The sequence below is a fragment of the Malaya genurostris genome, chromosome 3 (assembly GCF_030247185.1).
Source record: "Malaya genurostris strain Urasoe2022 chromosome 3, Malgen_1.1, whole genome shotgun sequence".
Taxonomy (NCBI): Eukaryota; Metazoa; Arthropoda; class Insecta; order Diptera; family Culicidae; genus Malaya; species Malaya genurostris.
Genome location: NC_080572.1, coordinates 38,113,955 through 38,134,132, shown reverse-complemented (window position 1 = coordinate 38,134,132; position 20,178 = coordinate 38,113,955). Strand labels below are relative to the sequence as shown.

At 38.2% G+C, this 20,178-nt stretch overlaps 1 protein-coding gene across 2 annotated transcripts in view; it reads right to left on the bottom strand.

Moving 5' to 3' along the window:
• Positions 1–238: 238 nt before the first annotated feature.
• Positions 239–20,178, bottom strand: part of LOC131439303 (GTP-binding protein Di-Ras2) — a 273,635-nt gene continuing 253,695 nt past the window's right edge. For both annotated transcript variants that reach the window (XM_058610163.1, XM_058610162.1), the window contains 3 exons: positions 8,308–8,505; positions 1,794–1,886; positions 239–1,733 (listed from right to left, as the gene is read on the bottom strand). In XM_058610163.1, the coding sequence (XP_058466146.1) occupies positions 1,491–1,733; positions 1,794–1,886; positions 8,308–8,505 (534 nt within the window). In that variant the 3' untranslated portion in view covers positions 239–1,490. The remainder of the gene's footprint in view (positions 1,734–1,793; positions 1,887–8,307; positions 8,506–20,178) is intronic.

The window sequence follows — 20,178 nt, the reverse complement described above, 5'->3', positions numbered from 1 at the left end:
ATTTATAGAAGTTAATCGTTTGGTTCAAATAATATTTCCGAGTAGATTTCATAATTAATGACGAGTTACCTAAGATGATATTTAAGTAATAAGAGAATATGTTTTAATAAATGCAAAACGTTGTGACTATGTTAGAATTAAATTAGGATAAGAATATTATGTAAAAGTGATGCTACGGCGAAGAAAAACTTATGTAAACTGCCTTAAGAAATAAACGTATTTATGAAAAAAAAAAAGATGTTTTTAACCGGATATAATTTATTTTCCATCATCATTGTCACAGATACAGTACACTAATGTCATTCTAAACTGTTTTCTCCCTACATTTCCAGAGTGGATTACTGCTATAGTACAAAAAGTCTTCCAACTCTGTGTTGTATTATTGGTTCCTATCAATTTCCGCATGCAATGCACATTTTATTATTCGTTTACTTTCTATATCAGATATATTTGTAATGTGGCTATTCCATTGACTTCTATATGTATATAATAATTTAGCACATTTTTTTCACGAACATTGCATAGTCTCTCGAACTTCTCTAGGAGGTGTGTTTCTTTTAAAGATATGCGATCAGAATATAGAATAGCAAGTACGACAACAGTTAGCATATGTTTTATTCTATTCATCATGATTATTCAGCAAATTCCGCATCTCATTCTTGGTTTCCGGGTAGCTTATTGTGGTGTTTGTTTTATTAGTTTTGTAAAATATGCGAAGCAGTGATATTCCACGTCATTTTTTTTTCGCATATCTCGCGTAGCTACAATTTTCTTCTTTTTGGCTTAAATTGTTGATGTTTCTAACTATTCAGGGAAAATATTAGGAAGGCTGTGCGCTTTCATAAAACTCGAATATTTGAAGTAGATGTTAGGTCGGAGTTTGAATGTGTTGTTGTTCGTTAGAGATCGAAGTACTTTGAAATATCAGCTTATAATTTTAGAGAAATTAAGCATTTGAATCTTTGGAATAGAATTCCCTTCGGTTTCAAATATTTGAGTAGCTAAAATTCATAGCTGAATAGTAGAACGACTTCCATTTTCACTTTGCATTCAGTTAAAAGTTACTACAAACGAATAGCGGCGATGTCTTTTCTGAATAAATGGTTGCACTGGGTTACAGCTTAGCTGTTTTCATCCTAGTTATGTTTTTTTTTGGAAATCATCCTTCTATTGTATTTACTTAGCGTTGAATTGATTTACCCGTAATAATCCTGTTCGCTTCTTTACATCTTTTTTCTATTCCCTTGCAGAGATGGTACTGATTATTTTATATGTTATTTGTCAGCTCAACAACAAAGTCAGGACTAAGTGTTATAAACATTCAACAAATATAATTTTGTTTGTTCTGTATTGTATTGAAGTACATGAAACACTTGTCAAATACATTTTTAGCGGATTTACTGTTTGGAAATTGTTACTTTATTTGATTTCAATTATTCTGATTGATTATTGAAACATAATTATGCATGTATGGAGGACCGAGACGGATTTTAAGACAGCACACAGGAGTTTCGCTTTCCACCGAGACTCTTCTCCTGAATTTGCTGCAGATGGGCCAACTGTGCGGCAGAGGGAACATGCACCGAAGATGGTGGCATGGCTTGCTGCGGCGTTGGAGGCGCCGTGCTACTTCCAGTGCTGGTCTGCTGTGGCAACGATTGGCGCCGTCGTCGTCGCAAGGCCGGACTCAGGTTGTAGGTGATCTTAGCTTGCGCAAGCAGTTCTTTGAAAATCTGAAATGAAGGGACAATCATTAGTGGTTTTGGGCAAGAGTAATTTACAATTATACCTACCTGTGACACATTCCGATTGAGCTTTGCTGATGCTTCGACGAAACCGTTTTCCCAGTCGACTGTTATCATCGATTCGGTCGTTCCGTGTGGGATCTGAAAGTAGCGGGAGGGGAAAAAGAGGGTGAGTAAAAGCTCAACTTTTGCACCTTAGCTTTTACTATAAAGCCTCGCTTATGGCAGTGTGAAAGCTTTCAAAAAATGCATTCTAGAATTGTTCTAAGCAAGGAAATCGTGGGATAACGGGAATACTCTTGGATCGTTTGAGTGAAGTGGTTGGAAAAGCCCTTGCACAAATGTCTCTAGTCTCAACGAGGCTAGCAGATTACATAAGTTACTTTCGAAATCGAAAGAATTTCATGTAGGTTTCTTAAGAACTTCAGATGGTGAGTATTTGTCTGATGAAGGTGATGTACATAACTATCTTTCTAACACTCACTTTCCAGAATGTATGGAGCCATTACCTAAAGCTGTTCCTGAGACTTTTTCGGGTAGTTACGATTCTTGAGCACTTGCTCTGCTGACGTTGAATCGGTCAAATGAGCAGTTGAGAGTTTTGACCCTAGAATGGATTTTTCGCAGTTTTGCTGCAGAAAGGGTATGCATATCTCAAACATGTTTTGAAGAAAATTCAAGGATATAATTGTCAAATTTATTCCAAAAGGCGGTCGCGAAACTTATGAGGAAGCAAAGAGTTTCAGGCCTACCAATCTTAACTCATTTCATCTTTAACAGTGGAACGTATAGTCAATCACTATATCAGGGATGTTAGTTTGGGCGTGCATCCGCTACATAAAATGCAACTTTCATATCAGTGTGGTAACTCTTTGTTACATGATATTGTCTACAACATTGAAAACGCTTTCCCAAAAAAGTAATCTTGTTTGGGAGTTTTCAATATTAAAGGTGCCTTCGATAACGTGTCTTTCAATTCAATTCTGGAAGCAACTGGTCATGACATACCTTCAAGTATCACAAATAGGATACATGCAATGCTTAGTAATCTCATTGCTATGGTAAGCAGAGATTACAAAGCTGAGTGTCTGTGGGTGTCCTCAATGTGTTTTTTATATTACATATTTTATTTATTATCCATTTTTTTGTCAACATTCATATACAGTGGCTACAATATTTTAGTGATACAGTTTATAACTTTACATCTATGGTATTTACTATTTAGTCTAAATTTAGTTGTTTTTCTTATTGTTTCAGTCCTACATTGTAAGTGATTATTTCATTTCTAGCTTGGATTTATATCCTTGTAATTGTATATTTTTATCTAATTAACCTAAACTAACCTAACCTAACTAGAAAGCGCTCTAATAATAGCATGTTCAGAAGTTGAACATTTAGATTTGAACTTATTGTGTGTGCTTTCAATTTTCTGCTCTATTGTTTATTTTTCAGCAATTATATGTACATGAGAAATTCTAGTCCATGGAGGTAGGCTCAGAATCATTTTTAAAAATTTGTTTTGAACCTTGGAGCTTGTTTTGTGTCATTTTGTGCAATTTTTCCAAACTGGAACTACATACTCATTGACTGGATAAACTATTTGCCTATAAACAGCTAGTTTGTTTTGAGGTGACAATTTAGAGATATCTCAAAAAAATGTTGCATTTGATCATTATTTTGTCCACATGTGACCTAAAGAGAAACTTGCTATCCATGGTCAGTCCTAGATAAACTGCCTCATTCAACCAATCTATTTCAGAGCCATTTTTATTTAATTTTGTTATTCTCAGGTGGAAAAAGTCGGGGTGATTTAGAGTGGGGAAATATGACAGCTTCAGTTTTAGTTCCGTTGATGCATATTTTCCAACTGCTGAAATAATCAACTAGTACATCCATTCCTCTCTGCTTTTTGTTTACTAATAATTGAATTATGCGGTCTTTGTAGATGAGGGAGGTGTCATCGGCAAACAGTGAGAGTACGCCATCATCCGAGGGTTCCGGAATATCTGACTTGAAAATATTGAATAATATTGGGCCAAGGATACTACCTTGAGGAACACCAGCGGGAACATGAAATTTATCTGATGATAAGTTGTTAAAAAAAACTTAGAAACTTCTGTTTGACAAATAGTTTTTTACTATTTTTGCCAGGAAGTTGAGATGATGCATTTTATGAACTAAACCATCGTGCCAGACGCTTTTTCAACGTTTAACAAAATCATGCCAGATGTTTTCGAAACAGCTTTATTACTTGAGAGGGTGTTATTGACGCTGACCAACTGGTGAATAGTAGAACGAATTCTTCTAAACCCAAATTATTCTTCAGGAAAAATGTTCGGTTGATTTTGGTAAATGTTAGGACTGGTTCCTCCGTCGCTTTGTTTCCATTTTATTCATGTGCAATATCCAGGTTCTGTTTTTTATGTCGAACGCTTCTCACTACTAGGCTCACTTTCAATCATTTCCTTATTGTCGGAAGCAGCGGTAGACAGTATATTACGAACATATAATTCATTCCTAACAATTGCTTTGGTTTCAAAGTTTTTCGCGAAGTCGATCACGCTTGCAAAATCATTAATTTTTTTTATTTTTTTCCAGCATTTTTTCCGCATCCGTTGTCGTACTCATACACGCCATATACGTATCGCACATAATCACACAATTATCAAGTTTACGCAACAACTTTATTTCGATCTCCATTGTGCCGGACAAACATGCAACATGCTTAGCAATTTTGCATTTGCCAAAACACTTAACACTACCCAGTGAATTCTGTCTAGCCGAATCGATTCGGTCATCGGACCGATTGAGCTGCATGAATGGCATCGACTAGCCCTTCACGTTTTACCCGGTCACAGAAGTTCGTGCTCCTTGCCTTGAGAGCTCTGCATTCTTTTGCTCTAGCAATACACAATGTAAACATCAATCTTGTTCGAAACACACACGATCCGTCCGATGTTCTAGTTTACTGGGTATTGGTTCATTGTTCCAGATCAAAAAGCTGTCCTTTCCGGGTCAGAAGATGTAACGGTATAAATGAAAAATGACAAATTGCACTTTTTCGTCTCTCCGCTGACGAAACAGATTCCATCAAGTTTTGGCTCGTTTGAAAACTACTGTTGGATTATTGTTCAAGATCGATGATCGAATTGTTGTCACTCCCAGTACCTTGAATGTAATGGTATAAATAACGTAACAGTCAAACACCTTTTTTTTCTCTCCGTTCAATTTCCCCAGAGATGCCAGAACCATGTTCGAAAATTTTAGACGCGTTCGAAGGCTATTGTTAGGTAATTTGATAAGTTCTCAATGAAGAACACTTTTGATGTGGAACACATCTTTGTTTTCTATATAGGGGTGCAAATTAGAAATTCAAGGGTAAATACCAGTAAAAATGTGGTCAACATTTGCGCACTTACAGCTCAGTCAATTTAATTTTAATCAGTAATATTATTTTACTGATTGATTGGAAATATTTCTTTGCATTGATTTGAATGTTCAAAGCCAAGTACTTTTAATCATATATCATTGAAATGTTTATTAATAGCTGTCCTATTTTGCCTGCTAAAAATGTCCGGCTTACCGGATTTCCCTAACGTAGACAACGGTTTAGAAGGAGTAAGCGATATATCAATGGGAAAGCATAGCTCTGATTGATCAATCGATGCAAAAGCGAAACTAAAGGAAGCCTGCGAATCTATAAATATAAGCTATATTATAACTAACGTTTCAGTCCTACGTGTAGCATGCCAGAGGTAGGTTGTTGCTAGACAGCAAAGCGCTATGAAACGATTTGAAGCTTTTATTGGTTTGCTCTGATCTTGTGTCATGCGAGTTCTGATGAAATTACATGTTATTTCATTTTCGCCTGAGAAACTCCAGGGTAAATTTTGAGTACTTAAGATTAATTTCTAATTTATATTAGATGAACTCGATCAGTAATGAGAAAAAGAATAGTAATGGAAGGGAAACGTAATGCTATAAAAATAATTGCATGCATGCAACACTTGAACACAAGCTTGACGAAGAGATTCTTAAATATCGAAATCGTTTACGCTAGCAAGTACATAAATATAATTGCATATATTTGGGCTATTGATGTAATTTCGTCGGATACAAGATAAATACAAATCAAGGCAGAGTCCACATTCTGGGATCGCGTGTTGGATGTTGGTTCCTAATAAAGACCAATCTAAGCAGACTCTCGTGCAATTGCGGATTCAAAAGTGTGATGATTGATTTAACTGTTTGATTGAAAACTGTTTTCTAGGGGGAGAGGAGCTTCCATTTTCCTGCGAGGCTTGAGGGGCAGTTTGTTCGCGGTTCGTCTCGTCATTCATTGCCGCATCGGTGGTATTGTTGTTGATTTCGTTGCTAGTTGCTGTAGATGCGTCTTGTTGTACATTGTTGGTTGGTTGCTTGGATGGTAAGTTGTTAACTGCAGCTGGTGTACTTTATTCTATAGGGGATACGTTGGATGGTTTCGTTGAAGGGGATACTTCACTGTTGTTGGTGACTGTCACAGGTGTACTGGGGTTGCTTGGGGTTGGTGTGAAGGAAGCACCGTTGTCCTTTGGTATAGTTGTCTCCTTGTCTAGTTTATCACATGGCTTACCGTAGTGCCCAGATTTTTGGCAATATTGACATGTGGCCATCTGATTGTCATAGGTAACAAGTGATTTGCACGGGATTCTTGTATCCTGACCGAATGTCACATAAGAAGGTATAGGCCTCCTCAAGCGCATGCGTAACAAACGTACGCGTTTAGAATACCAGGGAAAAAGTTCTTCCACTTTTTTTAGATAGAGAGAATCTCTCCGTATTGGGACAAAGTTTTGTGAATATAAGGATCGATGACGCTTGAGGGAAGATCATGCACACGCACTTCTATAGCACTTTCTTCCATATATACTGGAATGTTGTACTTAATTGTCTTTTGTGAATTGAATTGAATTGTTTGATCTCTTTATAAAACTGTATGTAAACAACATTATTTGTCTTATTGCATTGAAGTAAATGCACACATTTAATGTCAAAATGCATTTGCTCCTTAAGCAAACCTTCAAGTTCTCGTATCGATGGTCGAATTTTGCACTGCCTCAAGTCAACAATAATTGTATTCTTTCGTGTCGGCGGTAGCTTTTGTTCGTTTGGTTCACTCATTTCGAGGTCGTTCTATTGTTCACTACACATTACTGTACTTGGTTTCTTCTGTCCCGAACGTAAGCGGTTTTGTTTCATCGACTGACTTTGATGAGATGAGAAAGCGAACTGTATGTTTTGATATGTTTTCAAGTGTCCATACCAAAATGTGAATACACTTTCTTATGATATCATTACGATGTCAGCTATCTCCTGTACTATTACTTTCGATTTTCCATAACGATAAAATGAACTTTTGAGACGACCATAAACAACTGCGTTGTACACAGTCACCAACTGACCGCTTTTCATGACGAATTTCACGTTTTTCAAGTTTGCCAAGTACTCGCAATTTGGTGATCAATGGACATTGATTATAGAATTTTCCGAAGTTGGTGAATGATAGTTGATACCCATATGATATTTTCCTACACCATTCCGCGGTTGTACAGATGTACTGTATAAGTTTAAACAGAATTCTGTAAATATCACTAATTTATTCACTAATCTTTTTCAGGTATGTTTTTCGTTGAATACAGGAGAAAGCTAAAGTAAGTTCATTAAGCCTCGCCTGGTAAGGAATAAATTTATAAATTTTCATATCGTCGGTTTTAAAGCTAATTGTGTTATTTCGACAATTTATGATAAGTTGAGACACACCATAACATTCACTTTTAATTAATAATCCTTTGAAGAGTATTGAGCTGCCTCCAAGGATTATGTTTGAAAATAAACACATTTATAAAACGAATTCAACACAATTTGTGGCCACAGTCGAACAATTTATAGATTTTTCGTTTTAAAATTGATGGATCTATTATCTCGTTTCGCTAACCGGACTTTGAAGAAAACCACAGTGAAAGCCACTTCCTTTTCCACTACTCTCGTTCGTCTTCCGGTGAATCCAATCTGGCTTCTGCACCGTTTTTAATATTCATCGGTGCTCAACACCGAAGAACGATATTTGCTTCCCACTCACATTCGTTCTGTCGCCTCTTTTCCGGGTGGGGGGAAACTGAACGGAGTTTCCGCTTGAGCATCGCCGATCAGTGTAATAGCCAATAATTGATGAGCTGCTGGGGATTTCCATTCGTCAGGATAAATCGGAACAACTGTCGTAACTTCTTCTTTGACTGAGATCGGAAAGCGTGGGAATTGCAGTCTGGTTTTTTTTCGAACGTTAGACAGCTTCCCGGAAAAAGTAAGTACAACGGCAGCAGCCATGAAACCAATTTTATTTCCGGTGAAGATTTATCATTATGGATTCATTCCTGTAGTGGTTTTCTCACAATAAGTTATTCACATTTATTTTCCTAAATAATTGATATACTGTCAAAAAAGATTTCAGTATGTCCTAACTTAACAGGTTCCGCAACCAGTATGACTTTAAAATTCGAGTATTCATTAGTCGTTTACTCACCTGTCGGATATCATCGTCCTCATCGACCAAATCGGTCTTATTTCCAACCACCACAATCGGGACTGCGGTGGTGGATTTTATTTCATGAATCTGTTCCCGGATTGCTTTGACCTCCTCGAACGTGATACTGTCGGTGATATCGTACACCAGGATGAAGGCGTCGGCCGATGAGATGGATAGAGCCCGCATCGCTGGAAACTGATGTAATAAGAGAAAATGCGATCTAGTTTAGTGCTGTACCACCTTGGCAGTTAGTAGAGTAAAGCGAGCACGTAAGACAGTGTATTCCAATATTTTGTTTAGGTTTTGATTTCATGTAACATAGTTATAAAAGTAAGGTGTAGTGTGGGAGATGCCGGCACACCACCATAAGGTTTCACCCGTTTGAAACTCACTTTATTATGAGGTGCCTTTTTAAAACTTACCCTGTACAAGAATGGGCAGAACTTTATCGCGAATATCTCTTGATGTAAGTACTTAACTCTACAACATAATTCATTCTGCAAGCTATCGGAAATATGACCAGGAATTTGTTATTCAATTTTCAACAGCATGAGAAAACCATAAATAACTGAACAACAACATTTTCTAAAACTTTCGGAAATTATGAGGAAAATTCATCACGCTTGCTTGCTTGAATTTATCGCATCCTGACGACGGTTTTGAGGTAGTCAGACACATATCAGTTCCGACTATCCACTGGACGAGTACAAGAGGTAAACTTGATTGAAAAATGGTCAATTCTTCTAATGCTTCAGACGGAACTAGATGTCGAGGTGAGATTCCCCCAACAAAATCAGTAAGAAACAAACCAAGTATAAAGCGTAAAACGCTCAGGTCGTGCTCTCATTTGGACTTCGGTTGCCAGGAGGAGCAATCGGCAATGGAAGCAGACCTTTTGCGTGGTACAAAACCTCAAACGCTCAGGTCGCAGAGCCAGTTTTCCTTCAAAGAAGATCGATTGCATTTTCCTGCTGGTCGTTTGCATTGGAGCAAAATACAACGAAAAATGGACAACAATGAGGAACATCATGCAAAATCCGCCCTTCTAATGGCTCCAAACGTTAATGTTAGCTTTGTGCATTTTTCGCAGTGGAAAATTCCTATCCGTGACAACCTCCTAAATGTCGGTTTCAAGCGGTCTGAGTTGCGGTACGGGAAGAAGATGATCTACGTTTTACTTTCATTCACGCATATTTTCCAGTCTGCAAGATACTTAATAAATGCATCTACACCTGTTTGCATATATAATATAAGATGGGACCCAAAATGCTTCCCTGAGGAACATCAGCAGTCACGTCATATGGCTCAGAGAGACTGTTATTAATTGACACTTGTGCGGTTCTACCATCCAGACAGTGCGAGATGATTTTTTCCTTCATTGAGATGGAGCCTCTTTCTAGATGCATTAGATACAACTGGTCCCGATATTTCGCTTTCGTATCGTGTCGCTTTATTTTGTAAATGGCTTGCTTGATGCGATGTCATGCGTGAAGTATTCAGCTTGAATTTGTTGAAGGTAATTTTCAACTGCCCTTTAATGATTCAGCGGAGGAACTGAAATTTTGTATCCATTGGTGCAAAGACGGATAGTTGCTTTAAGGCCAAAATTAATAAGCGTGTTTTAGTCCTTCCTTAACATTGATGGAAAGCCCCTCACGTAAAAGGGAAGCATGTTTTCTTTCTTTTCAATTGCTTCCTCTGTAGAGTCATCAGCGTCAACTGGTAAGCTGGCGAATTTGTTATTGCGCAGTAGCTGTTCAGCTGCTGCTTTTTGATCGTTTTTCTTCTGCTTTTTAGCAGGATCCAGATCCTCATCGGATCTGTTACGCTATTTACCCATTATGGAGAAAGAACACGACGACTGCGATAAACGCAACAAACCGAAAGTTTTCCAACTTATAACAACTTTGAATACTTCTGAACTCACGAAAAGTACAGCACAGAATGCAACGTTAGTTTTTTTTACATTAAATATTTTAGTGATTATCTGCTTAGGCTATGTATTAATTTTAATTCTTATTGTTTCAATCCTACATTGTTAGTGACTTTTATTTCATGTTTGTAGCTTATTTTTATGACATTTTGCGCAATTTTTCCAAACTGAAACTGCATACTCAATGACTGGATAAACTTTTTGCTATAAACAGCTAGTTTTTTTTATTTAAAATATGTTTTTTATTCAGGCCTATTTGCGTACAAGCTTTACGTGGCCGAATTAGCCGATTTTTTAAATAAAAAATTTTTCGAAGTGGATCTCGTTGTCACTCTTTTTCTAGGAGGAGAAGAGCTTCCATTTTCCTCCTGCGAGGGTTGAGGGGCACTTTGTTCGTGGCTCGTCTCGTCCTCCATTGCCCCATCGATGGTTTTGTTGTTGATTTCAGTCTTCTTTTCGTTTTCCTTGTTGTTCGCAGTCTTGAGCTCGTTGCTAGTTGCTGTAGGAGCGCCTTGTTGTACATTGGTTGCAGTTGTTGGTTGGTTTGATGGTGAAACAGGAGTACTACGCTCACTAGTTTTCGTTGTTGAACGGTTGACCTTGTCTTTTGTTGAAGATGTTCTTTTCGCAGTTTCAGTGCAAGGTTTACCGTAGTGTGCAGGTTGTTCACAAAACTGACATGTAACCAGTTGATTTTCATACGTAATCAGCGTTTTACACGGATGTTTCCCGTCTTGATTACAAATGATGTAAGATGGAATTGCTTTACGTAGTTGCATGCGTACCACTCGCACGCCATTCCGGATACCCGGAAAAAAATTCCGCCATACTTCCCTTTCGATGGAAAGAACTTCACCGTACTGCGACATACTTTCCCGAACATACTCATCGGTGGACTGCGGGGGAAGGTCATGCACGCGTACTTGTATGGCATTGTCCACCATGTGCACAGGAATTTTGTATTTAATGTTGTCACACTCAACGCTGTGCACCTCTTTGTTAACCGAAGCGAATGCAATTGCATCGCTTTCACGTTTAAACATAATGTACACACAGTTAGACGCCTTGTTGAATTGAATCTCACTTACATTATTAGCGTCTAGATGCATTCGTTCTTTAAGTAAGATTTCAATTTCATTTGCTGCTGGTCTAACTTTGCAACGCTTGAAATCTATACAAATTGAATTTGGCCTTGTTGGCCAAGTTTCAGGCTTTGTTAAATCGTATTTGACCATTCCGTACACTCTATTGTTCGCTGCACTGTATTGTCTTTGTTTCTTTTGCTTCGACCGCAAACGATTTTCGACTGTGTTGGCTGAGATGCGAGCTCGAACTGAAACAGCTAGTTTGTTTTGAGTTGATAATTTAGCTTTTCTGTTGATCAATGGGTAGAGAGATCTCAATAAAATGTTGCATTTTAACACTATTTTGTTCACATGTGACCTAAAAAGAAACTTGCTATCCATGGGCAGTCCTAGATAAACTGCCTCAATCAACCAATCTATTTCAGAGCCATTTATTTTAATTTTGTTATTCTCAGGTGCGAAAAGTCGTGGAGATTTAGAGTGGGGAAATATGACAGCTTGAGTTTTAGGTCTGTTGATGCATATTTTCCAACTGCTGAAATAATCAACCAGTACATCCATTCCTCTCTGCATTTTGTTTACTAACAATCGAATTATTCGGTCTTTGTAGATGAGGGAGGTGTCTTCGGCAAACAGGAAGAGTATGCAATCACCCGGAAGAGCCGGAATATCTGACGTAAAAATATTGAACAATATTGGACCAAGGATACTGCCTTGAGAACACCAGCGGGAACATGAAATTTATCTGGTAAAAAGTTGTTAACAAAGACTTCGAAGCTTCTGTTTGACAAATAGTGTTTTACTATTTTTACTAGATAGGTTGGAAAGTTGAGATGATGCATTTTATGAATTAGGTCATCGTGCCAGACATAGTCAAACGCTTTTGCAACGTCTAACAAAATCGTGCCAGTTGGTTTTAAAACAGCTTTATTCCTCGAGAGGGTGTCTCTGACCAACTGGTGAATTGTAGAACGATCTCTTCTAAACCCAAATTGTTTTTCAGGAAAAGTGTTATTGGTGTCTGCAAAATCTAGCAAACGGGACAGGATTGTTTTTTCGAATATTTTGGACAGTGAAGAAAAGAGACTTATCGGACGATAGCTCTTCGGACAGGTGGGATCCTTCTCAGACTGTTTTATTGGGATTACTTGGGCCACTTTCCAACTAGAGGGAAAGTAGCTAAGGACCAAACATTGATTAAAAATAGATGCCAGATCTTGTAAAAATCTAACGTTAAGGTGTGGTATTGGTTTCGGCTTGTTTTTAAGAAGTTTAGACAATTTACAAAATGGTTTAGAATAATTATCTAGCTTACTGATATGGTCTGAGATGTTCCTGTTTTTGATATCGTTCATTCTTTGCCTAATGAGATTAGTGAGCTTATTAGCTAAAGTTTTCTTTTCCCTGAGTCCTGTTTTCTGGTATTGCCTTCGATAAATATTTCTTAACCTAACTAATGTTTTAGTGGTAGAATCAATGGTGATAGATTTACGGAATATTGGTATTTCTCTTATGTTTAGTTAACGAGCTCTGGCGATGGCACGTTCAACTTCATTTAGTTGTCTGTCGATGTCCTCTGCAGATTCTGGATGGCGATCGCAGTTAATGTTGTTGTCCACACTGCTGCTGAATGCTGACCAGTCGACATGATGATAATCACACCGAGTACGTTGCTGGGTTTCAACACCGGACCCAACTTCTACCACAATAGGATAGTAGTCGGAACTGAGGTCTTCAATGATGAAAGGATGAGAGATGATCTCAGCAAGATTGGAGATAAACAGGTCAATGATGGAGCAGGTCCCTGATCTGGTAACATACGTTGAACTGTCTGGACTCAGGATAGTGTAGTAACCGTTTTGAAGGTCGTCGTTCAGCACTGCTCCATTCCGATTATTTCTGGAATTTCTCCATTTCCGATTTTTTCTGGCATTGATATCACCGGCGATGATGAATTTATTTCGTCCTCTTGTCAGCTTCTGCAGATCTTTTCTTAGTTGTGATTGAGTTCCTTGGTTTGGTGAGCACTGTCTAGGGCAGTATGCTGCGATGAATTTTATCCTTCCAATCGTCGTATCCATTTCAACTCCTAGCGACTCGATGAATTTCGTACCAAAGCTCGGAAGTACAGCAATCGATCACTTGAATCTGCTCCTTTTTCGTCTTGCAACCACGAAGCGCAGAGCTCATGTCGACGAAAATTTTCATCAACTCCACAGAAGTAAATAGCGGAGTACAGTTTACAGTAGGGCCATCATTAGTAGGTTTGAAACCAGGTGGTAGGAGGATTGGATCCGGTAGATTATTCAACCTGGGGAAATTCACTGGGTCCAATGGCGGTACAGTTGGTACTGGTGGAACCTTCTTCTTCGTCGGTTTTCGCTGAGGTGCAGCTTGTTTCCTTATTTTCAGGAACTCAGCACGTTTCGGGCAACTACGTTCAGTTGCTTCGTGGGTCAAGCGCAGTTCGCACAGCGAGGGGTAGATTCCTCTTCAACTGCACACTCGTTGGTAGCATGATTCCATCCGCAGCGGTTGCAACGGCTCATCATGTGGCAATTTCGAGCACCATGCCCGAAGTGTAGACATTTCATGCAGTAAGTTAGATCTCTGCGTTTGTTGAGGTAGGGTTCCTATTTCACGATGGCATGATCGATGGCCTTCAGTTCATTAAGCTGTCTCAACGTGGTCGTACCTTTCTTGTAGTGAATAATGTATAATGCGTCTCTGTACGTACGTTTATCCTCTTCTCGACGTTTCATTCAATGAATTGCCAGAGCCGGGTTTTCAAGTTTTGATAAGTTGTCCATCAGTGACTCTTCGCTGACTAACGAAAGTCCTCTCAGCCCAAATTTGTATGGTTTTTCACTCGGCTTGTTATGAGTGAAAAATTCAGCTTTCGTTTCCTGGAGATGTTTCATTACTAGGGTAAGGGCTCCCTATTTCATCTCATTTGTAAGGACGTCGCCTTCAAACCTCGATTTAGCCACTAAAATCACTGTAACTATTTCATATTACTGCTTCATTCGCCTTGCTCCACGTTGAAAATTGACTCACATTTCTTGAAAATTGAACTAATATTTATAAAACACCTAAAAACACTAATGATGTTTTCACTACTCTGCTCCTAATTTCATCTCAATGGATTTTTATCCATCCTATCGTTGATCTTTTATTCATCCTATAAATTAGCAATGGCGACAGCAATCAAAACAAAATATTCCACTATTACACTCTCACCCGCATTCGCATGGCTGCCAGATGGCTGACTAAACGCTGCCAGCTGGAAAAATATGGCTTGCAGACATTCTGGTGACCGACTGCCTTACCGCTGCCAGATATACAACTCAAACGATACAACCGTGCCCACCAGGATTTTTCCACATTATTATTATTGGTAAAAAAATTTACTCGTTGAATTATCTATTTAATGGGGCAATGACTTACGGAGATCTAAAAAACTATCTTTTAACATCATTTTATTAGTGAAAACAGATAGAACAGATATAGACTTTCTATGCAAAGTAATACATATTTTCTATGAAAATACCTGGCATCTCTGTGCACAGACGATGAAACACACACACACACTTCACAGCGTTATGTTGGCGTATAGCGGAATGAAACCAGTGCTACTAGATTTGCCACAATGGTTATTTCATTAGTATTTAACACGCTCTTTCTGGTAATATTCGAAGCCAAAACAGTTTTATTTAAATATTAATATCAATAATATAATCAAACTAATGTCACGGATACCAAAAACTTTTTGATAATAATTTGAAGAAGAAAAACAATTTATTTTTTGTAACAATATGAGATAACTTGGCAACTTTGCGAAACCAAATGAGATGAAAACAAAGCGCAATAAAGTGAATTAAGTGAAAAACTTTCATCTCATATTTTTAAAGACTTTTATTGTTTGTCGGGTAACTTTTGAAGTTTTACATCGTTAATTAAACAAGTGGCAAGTGAACATTACTAATTATGAAGTCATCCAGCATTCAATGGTAGTGTAATTGTGCGAAAAAGTGATCATGTTTTGAGACGAATCGATTTGTAGATAATCAGAAACATGACGAACTGTAAATCTTGAGACGAAAATGTGCCCTAAATTGAAAAGTGAGTTTATTTTAAATGAAAAAAACCAAACACGAAGAACTTAAAACCATTTCTTTCAATAGGAAAGTGTGACAATAGCTTTTATAATCATTCTAAAACATTTCACAGTTTGGTTCAGGTAAGTTGTAGAATAATATTCATGTTCAAAGTAATGAGGTGAAGGGATGAGATGGAAATAGGAGCTCAAATGAAATAGGGAGCCGTTGCCCTAGATCATACTCGTGCTGTGAGTTGCAAAGCAGCTTGGTTCCAAAGCTGCATAACTTGAATGTTGCGATGGCATTTCACCAGAGTGATAAACGCTAGAGTCAGATTTTTGCCACACCGAGGATGAAAAAAACGAAGCACCGCACAAAGAGGAAAGCGCACTTCTTCTCAGTGTCGAATAGACAGCATTTGAGTGTGTGCTTGAGGTTAAAGCAGCTGGCGCGAGTGAAACACATTCTCTTCGCATGAATCGCTCACACGCGCTCTAGTCTAAATACACCCAAGTGACCACTGGCGCGTGATGATGAGCGAACACTTCTGTGAACTTCAATTAATAGAGAGTAGATCTGGCCTTGCTATGAAAAATTTGCAAGGAAAACCGAAAATTTTACGATAAATTGTTTTATTTTGCTGATTTTGCGTGTCCACGCTTCATCTACGAAAACCATACAGCAGAGTGCTCACCGGCGTGTACACCTCTGTGAAAGTATCTGCATCCACCTCGGAGAATTTATTAGCTAATGCTCTAGCACTTTGGTGCGATTCAGTGGAAGAGGTAAAAGGAAACAAACAAACGCTCTCATGATGCGTGTACACTTTACACAACAGTGGTGTATAAATGTGAAAGAGAAGAGCTCTCGTTGAAGTTGTCAGCGCGAGGGGAGAAATTTTGCTTGCTCTTCGTCACACAGAGGAGATAGACATCTCTGTATGTTGGTGCAATATTCAGTGAATGTAGAGCCTTCCGCAATGAGTGATAATCCGCATTGGCAACCATCAACGGTGAAAGCTTGATTTTTCTGATCTCTGTTTTCCAAGTGGCATTATCCATATTATCCGGATCGGCATCCGGATGGTATCAATATCCAACGAAGCGTAGGTGTTCATTGTAGCCACTGACACATGACTGACAGTTGATTCTCTGGAATTTGTAGTTTTTTCCGCTTCACGGACCGTCCCGAACCGTCTCTCTCACAATCGGTCGCCTTAAGCGACATCTTCTCCAATTCACTCGTATGTATCAAAGTTTTTACTGTGCACGCGTTGAAAACAAAATGCAGAATAATGAATGAAACGTTATTTTATTTAAAAGAAATTTTATTCAGGCCTATTTGCGTACATTTTTTTTTTATGAATTGGATCTCGTTGTCACCCTTTTTCTAGGGGGAGAGGAGCTTCCATTTTCCTCCTGCGAGGATTGAGGGGCAGTTTGTTCGTGGTTCGTCTCGTCATCCATTGCCGTGGTACTGTTGTTGATTTCGTTGCTAGTTGCTGTAGATGCGCCTTGTTGTACATTGTTTGCAGTTGCTGGTTGGTTGGATGGTAAGCTGTTAACTGCAGCTGGTGTACTTTGTTCTATAGTGGTTACGTTGGATGGTTTCGTTGAAGGGGATACTTCCCTGTTGTTGGTGACTGTCACAGGTGTACTAGGGTTGCTTGGGGTTGGTGTGAAGGAAGCACTGTTGTCCTTTGGTATAGTTGTCTCCTTGTCCGGTTTATCACATGGCTTACCGTAGTGAACAGCTTTTTGGCAATATTGACATGTGGCCATCTGATTGTCATAGGTAACAAGTGATTTGCAAGGTATTCTTGTATCCTGACCTAATGTCACATAAGAAGGTATAGGCCTCCTCAAGCGCATGCGTAACAAACGTACGCCATTTAGAATACCGGGGAAAAAATTCTTCCACTTTTCTTTTTCGATAGAGAGAATCTCTCCGTATTGGGACATAGTTGCGCGAATATAAGGATCGATGACGCTTGAGGGAAGATCATGCACACGCACTTCTATAGCACTATCTTCCATATATACTGGAATGTTGTACTTGATATTTTCATGCTCCACATAGTGCACATTATTATTGTCTTTAACGAATTGAATTGCATCCAACTCTTTATAGAACTGGATATAAACAACATTATTGGTCTTATTGCATTGAAGTAAATGCACACGTTTAATGTCAAGATGCATTTGCTCCTTAAGCAAACCTTCAAGTTCTCGTATCGAAGGTCGAATTTTGCACTGTCTGAAGTCAACAATAATTGTATTCTTTCGTACCGGCGGTAGCTCTTGTTCGTTTGGTTCACTCATTTTCGAGGTCTATTGTTCACTACACAATACTGTACTTGGTTTCTTCTGTCCCCAACGTAAGCGATTTTGTTTGATCGATTGACTTGGGTGAGATGTAAAGCCGAACTGAATGAATGAAACGTTAGTTATAATATCGCTTTTATTTATAGATTCGCATGCTTCCTACAGTTTTGTTTTTGCATCGATTGACCAATCAGAGCTATGCTTTCCCATTGATATGTCACTTACTCCTTTTAAACCGTCGTCTACGTTAGGGAAATCCGGTAAGCCGGAGGTTTTTAGCAGGCAAAATTGGACACTGCTAGTTATTAATAAACATTTCAATCATATATAATTGAAAGTATTTGGTTTTGACCATTCAAATCAATACGTAGAAATATTTCCAATCAATCAGTGAAATAACATCACTGATTGAAATTAAACTGACCGAGCTGTAAGTGATCAAAGGCTGACCACATTTATACTTGTATTTACCCATGAACTTCTAATTTGCACCCCTATATAGAAAACAAAGATGTGTTCCACATCAAAAAATATGTTCCACGGGTGACAGCATCATTATTTGCAATTGGTATCAAAAGCAACTAGCTTTGGAGGAATTTTTGTGATTCGAGAGACATTTGACATAAATGTGGGAAAAGAAACGCAAATATGTACTCTGTAAGTTGGAAGATTGTGTATGATTGATGATGCGCGTGGCAGTGTACCAACACAGGATGTATTCCGTAATGATAGCAACATGAAACAATAAAAATCAAACCATAAGTAAAATGTCTATTTTTCTACATTTTTGGGTGTCACCATATTCTTCACCACTTGAATATCATTACTTTTTTCAGTGCTGTCAATACTAATTTCACTAATGCTAATAGCCGTATAATTTACCGAAGGCTGTTTTCAGGCAGCATTTGATGTGAAATTAATGCTTAACCGGATTGTAAATTCAGTCAAATTGAAAAAAATATTTCCCACAATACTTCACTGAGTTTCATTAAAGCATTAGCTTTTTGTTATTGAAATCGTAGAAATAAAATTGTGCGATCTTGTCGACGGTCGGCACAAGCAAAAACCGATTCAAACATGTCAAACATTTGTTGATGTTTGCGACTAGCAGCCGTACCTGGTTATATTTTGTGGTTATGCACCCAAGGGAGCTGTCGAACTGCCATAGTAGTACCCTGCTTGTGGACATTATCGAATGTGATTATTTTCCCACCGAACAGTCGGTAACATGGAGTGTGACGGTGTAAATCAGTATGCAGTAATAGTAGAAAAAATCAGATTGGATTGTTTTTACCACTCGAAATAAGAATTGTAATTCGTAGGCATAAAAACTGATTCGTACAGGCTTGCGTTGTTTTCATCTTTGCCTGCAATCAGTTGTGCAATTTCACGTGCTGTGCTTGCAACATTTTCAAACCTTATCGAGCAGATGTGTTTTATACAAATGTCCTACATTCTGATCCTTGTCAGCAGCTGTGTGCCACGTTTCCGGTATATGTTAATATGCATCAGTGAAACCTCGTGTTTCGCATACTGCAATATGGCACAGCCCTCGTATATTGCGCGATGTTTAGAGCTATAGCTTTCGCATAGAGTGCAGCTAGTGGTTGTGGTTGTGGAAACAAATATTTACATTTTATCCGTACGCTCGTTTTCGGAAATCCTTGGTAAACGTGTTCTGACAGGCAGATTTGGGATCTACAAATCAAGTAAATCATTTTGTTTCTACTTTTCCTCGAAAGCTTTTGAAGTACAGTGTTGCATAAAACGTTGCTTTGGAAGTATCATTTCACCTTGAAAATAAGAAGGAGGGCAGCGAAAGTCTGTGCCCGATTCCAAGAATACGTAAAAAAAAGGTTTGATTAAGCGTGATTTATTTGAGAAAAAAACAGTTTCAATTCTCCGAGTGGCGTAATTCTCATGCTATCATGAATGGTTGGGTTAGAGTCTCACTATTTTTGCGAAATTTTTTAGAACTATCGTTCCAAACAATAAATTCAAATGTTTTGCACAATAAAAAGTATCATTCAAACAACATGTAGTAATTTCTTCGTGGGAAAATATTGGAGAATATAGCCGATGAAGGCGTATTTTCAAGGACGCTACTAAGAAATCATGATTTGCGGTATCCACTGTATCTCAGCGGAGACTAATCAGAAGTGAACAAATCAAAGCAGAATAGTAGTAGATATTCTTCTAGATTCTTAATTTTTTTAATTTTTGGTGGTTATTCAAGTCAAAACTTCACATAAAAATACGCCATTTTGTAGCTGTTAAACCTCCCCAAAATAACAAAACCCGAAAAGGAAAACGTTGGAGTTTAATATTTTACATATAGAAAGTGTGTGCAATATTAGAAAATAATTGGTGAAGTAGTTTTCGAGTGACGATGGACACGTTCTTCAAAATCTGCTTTCGAGAAAACG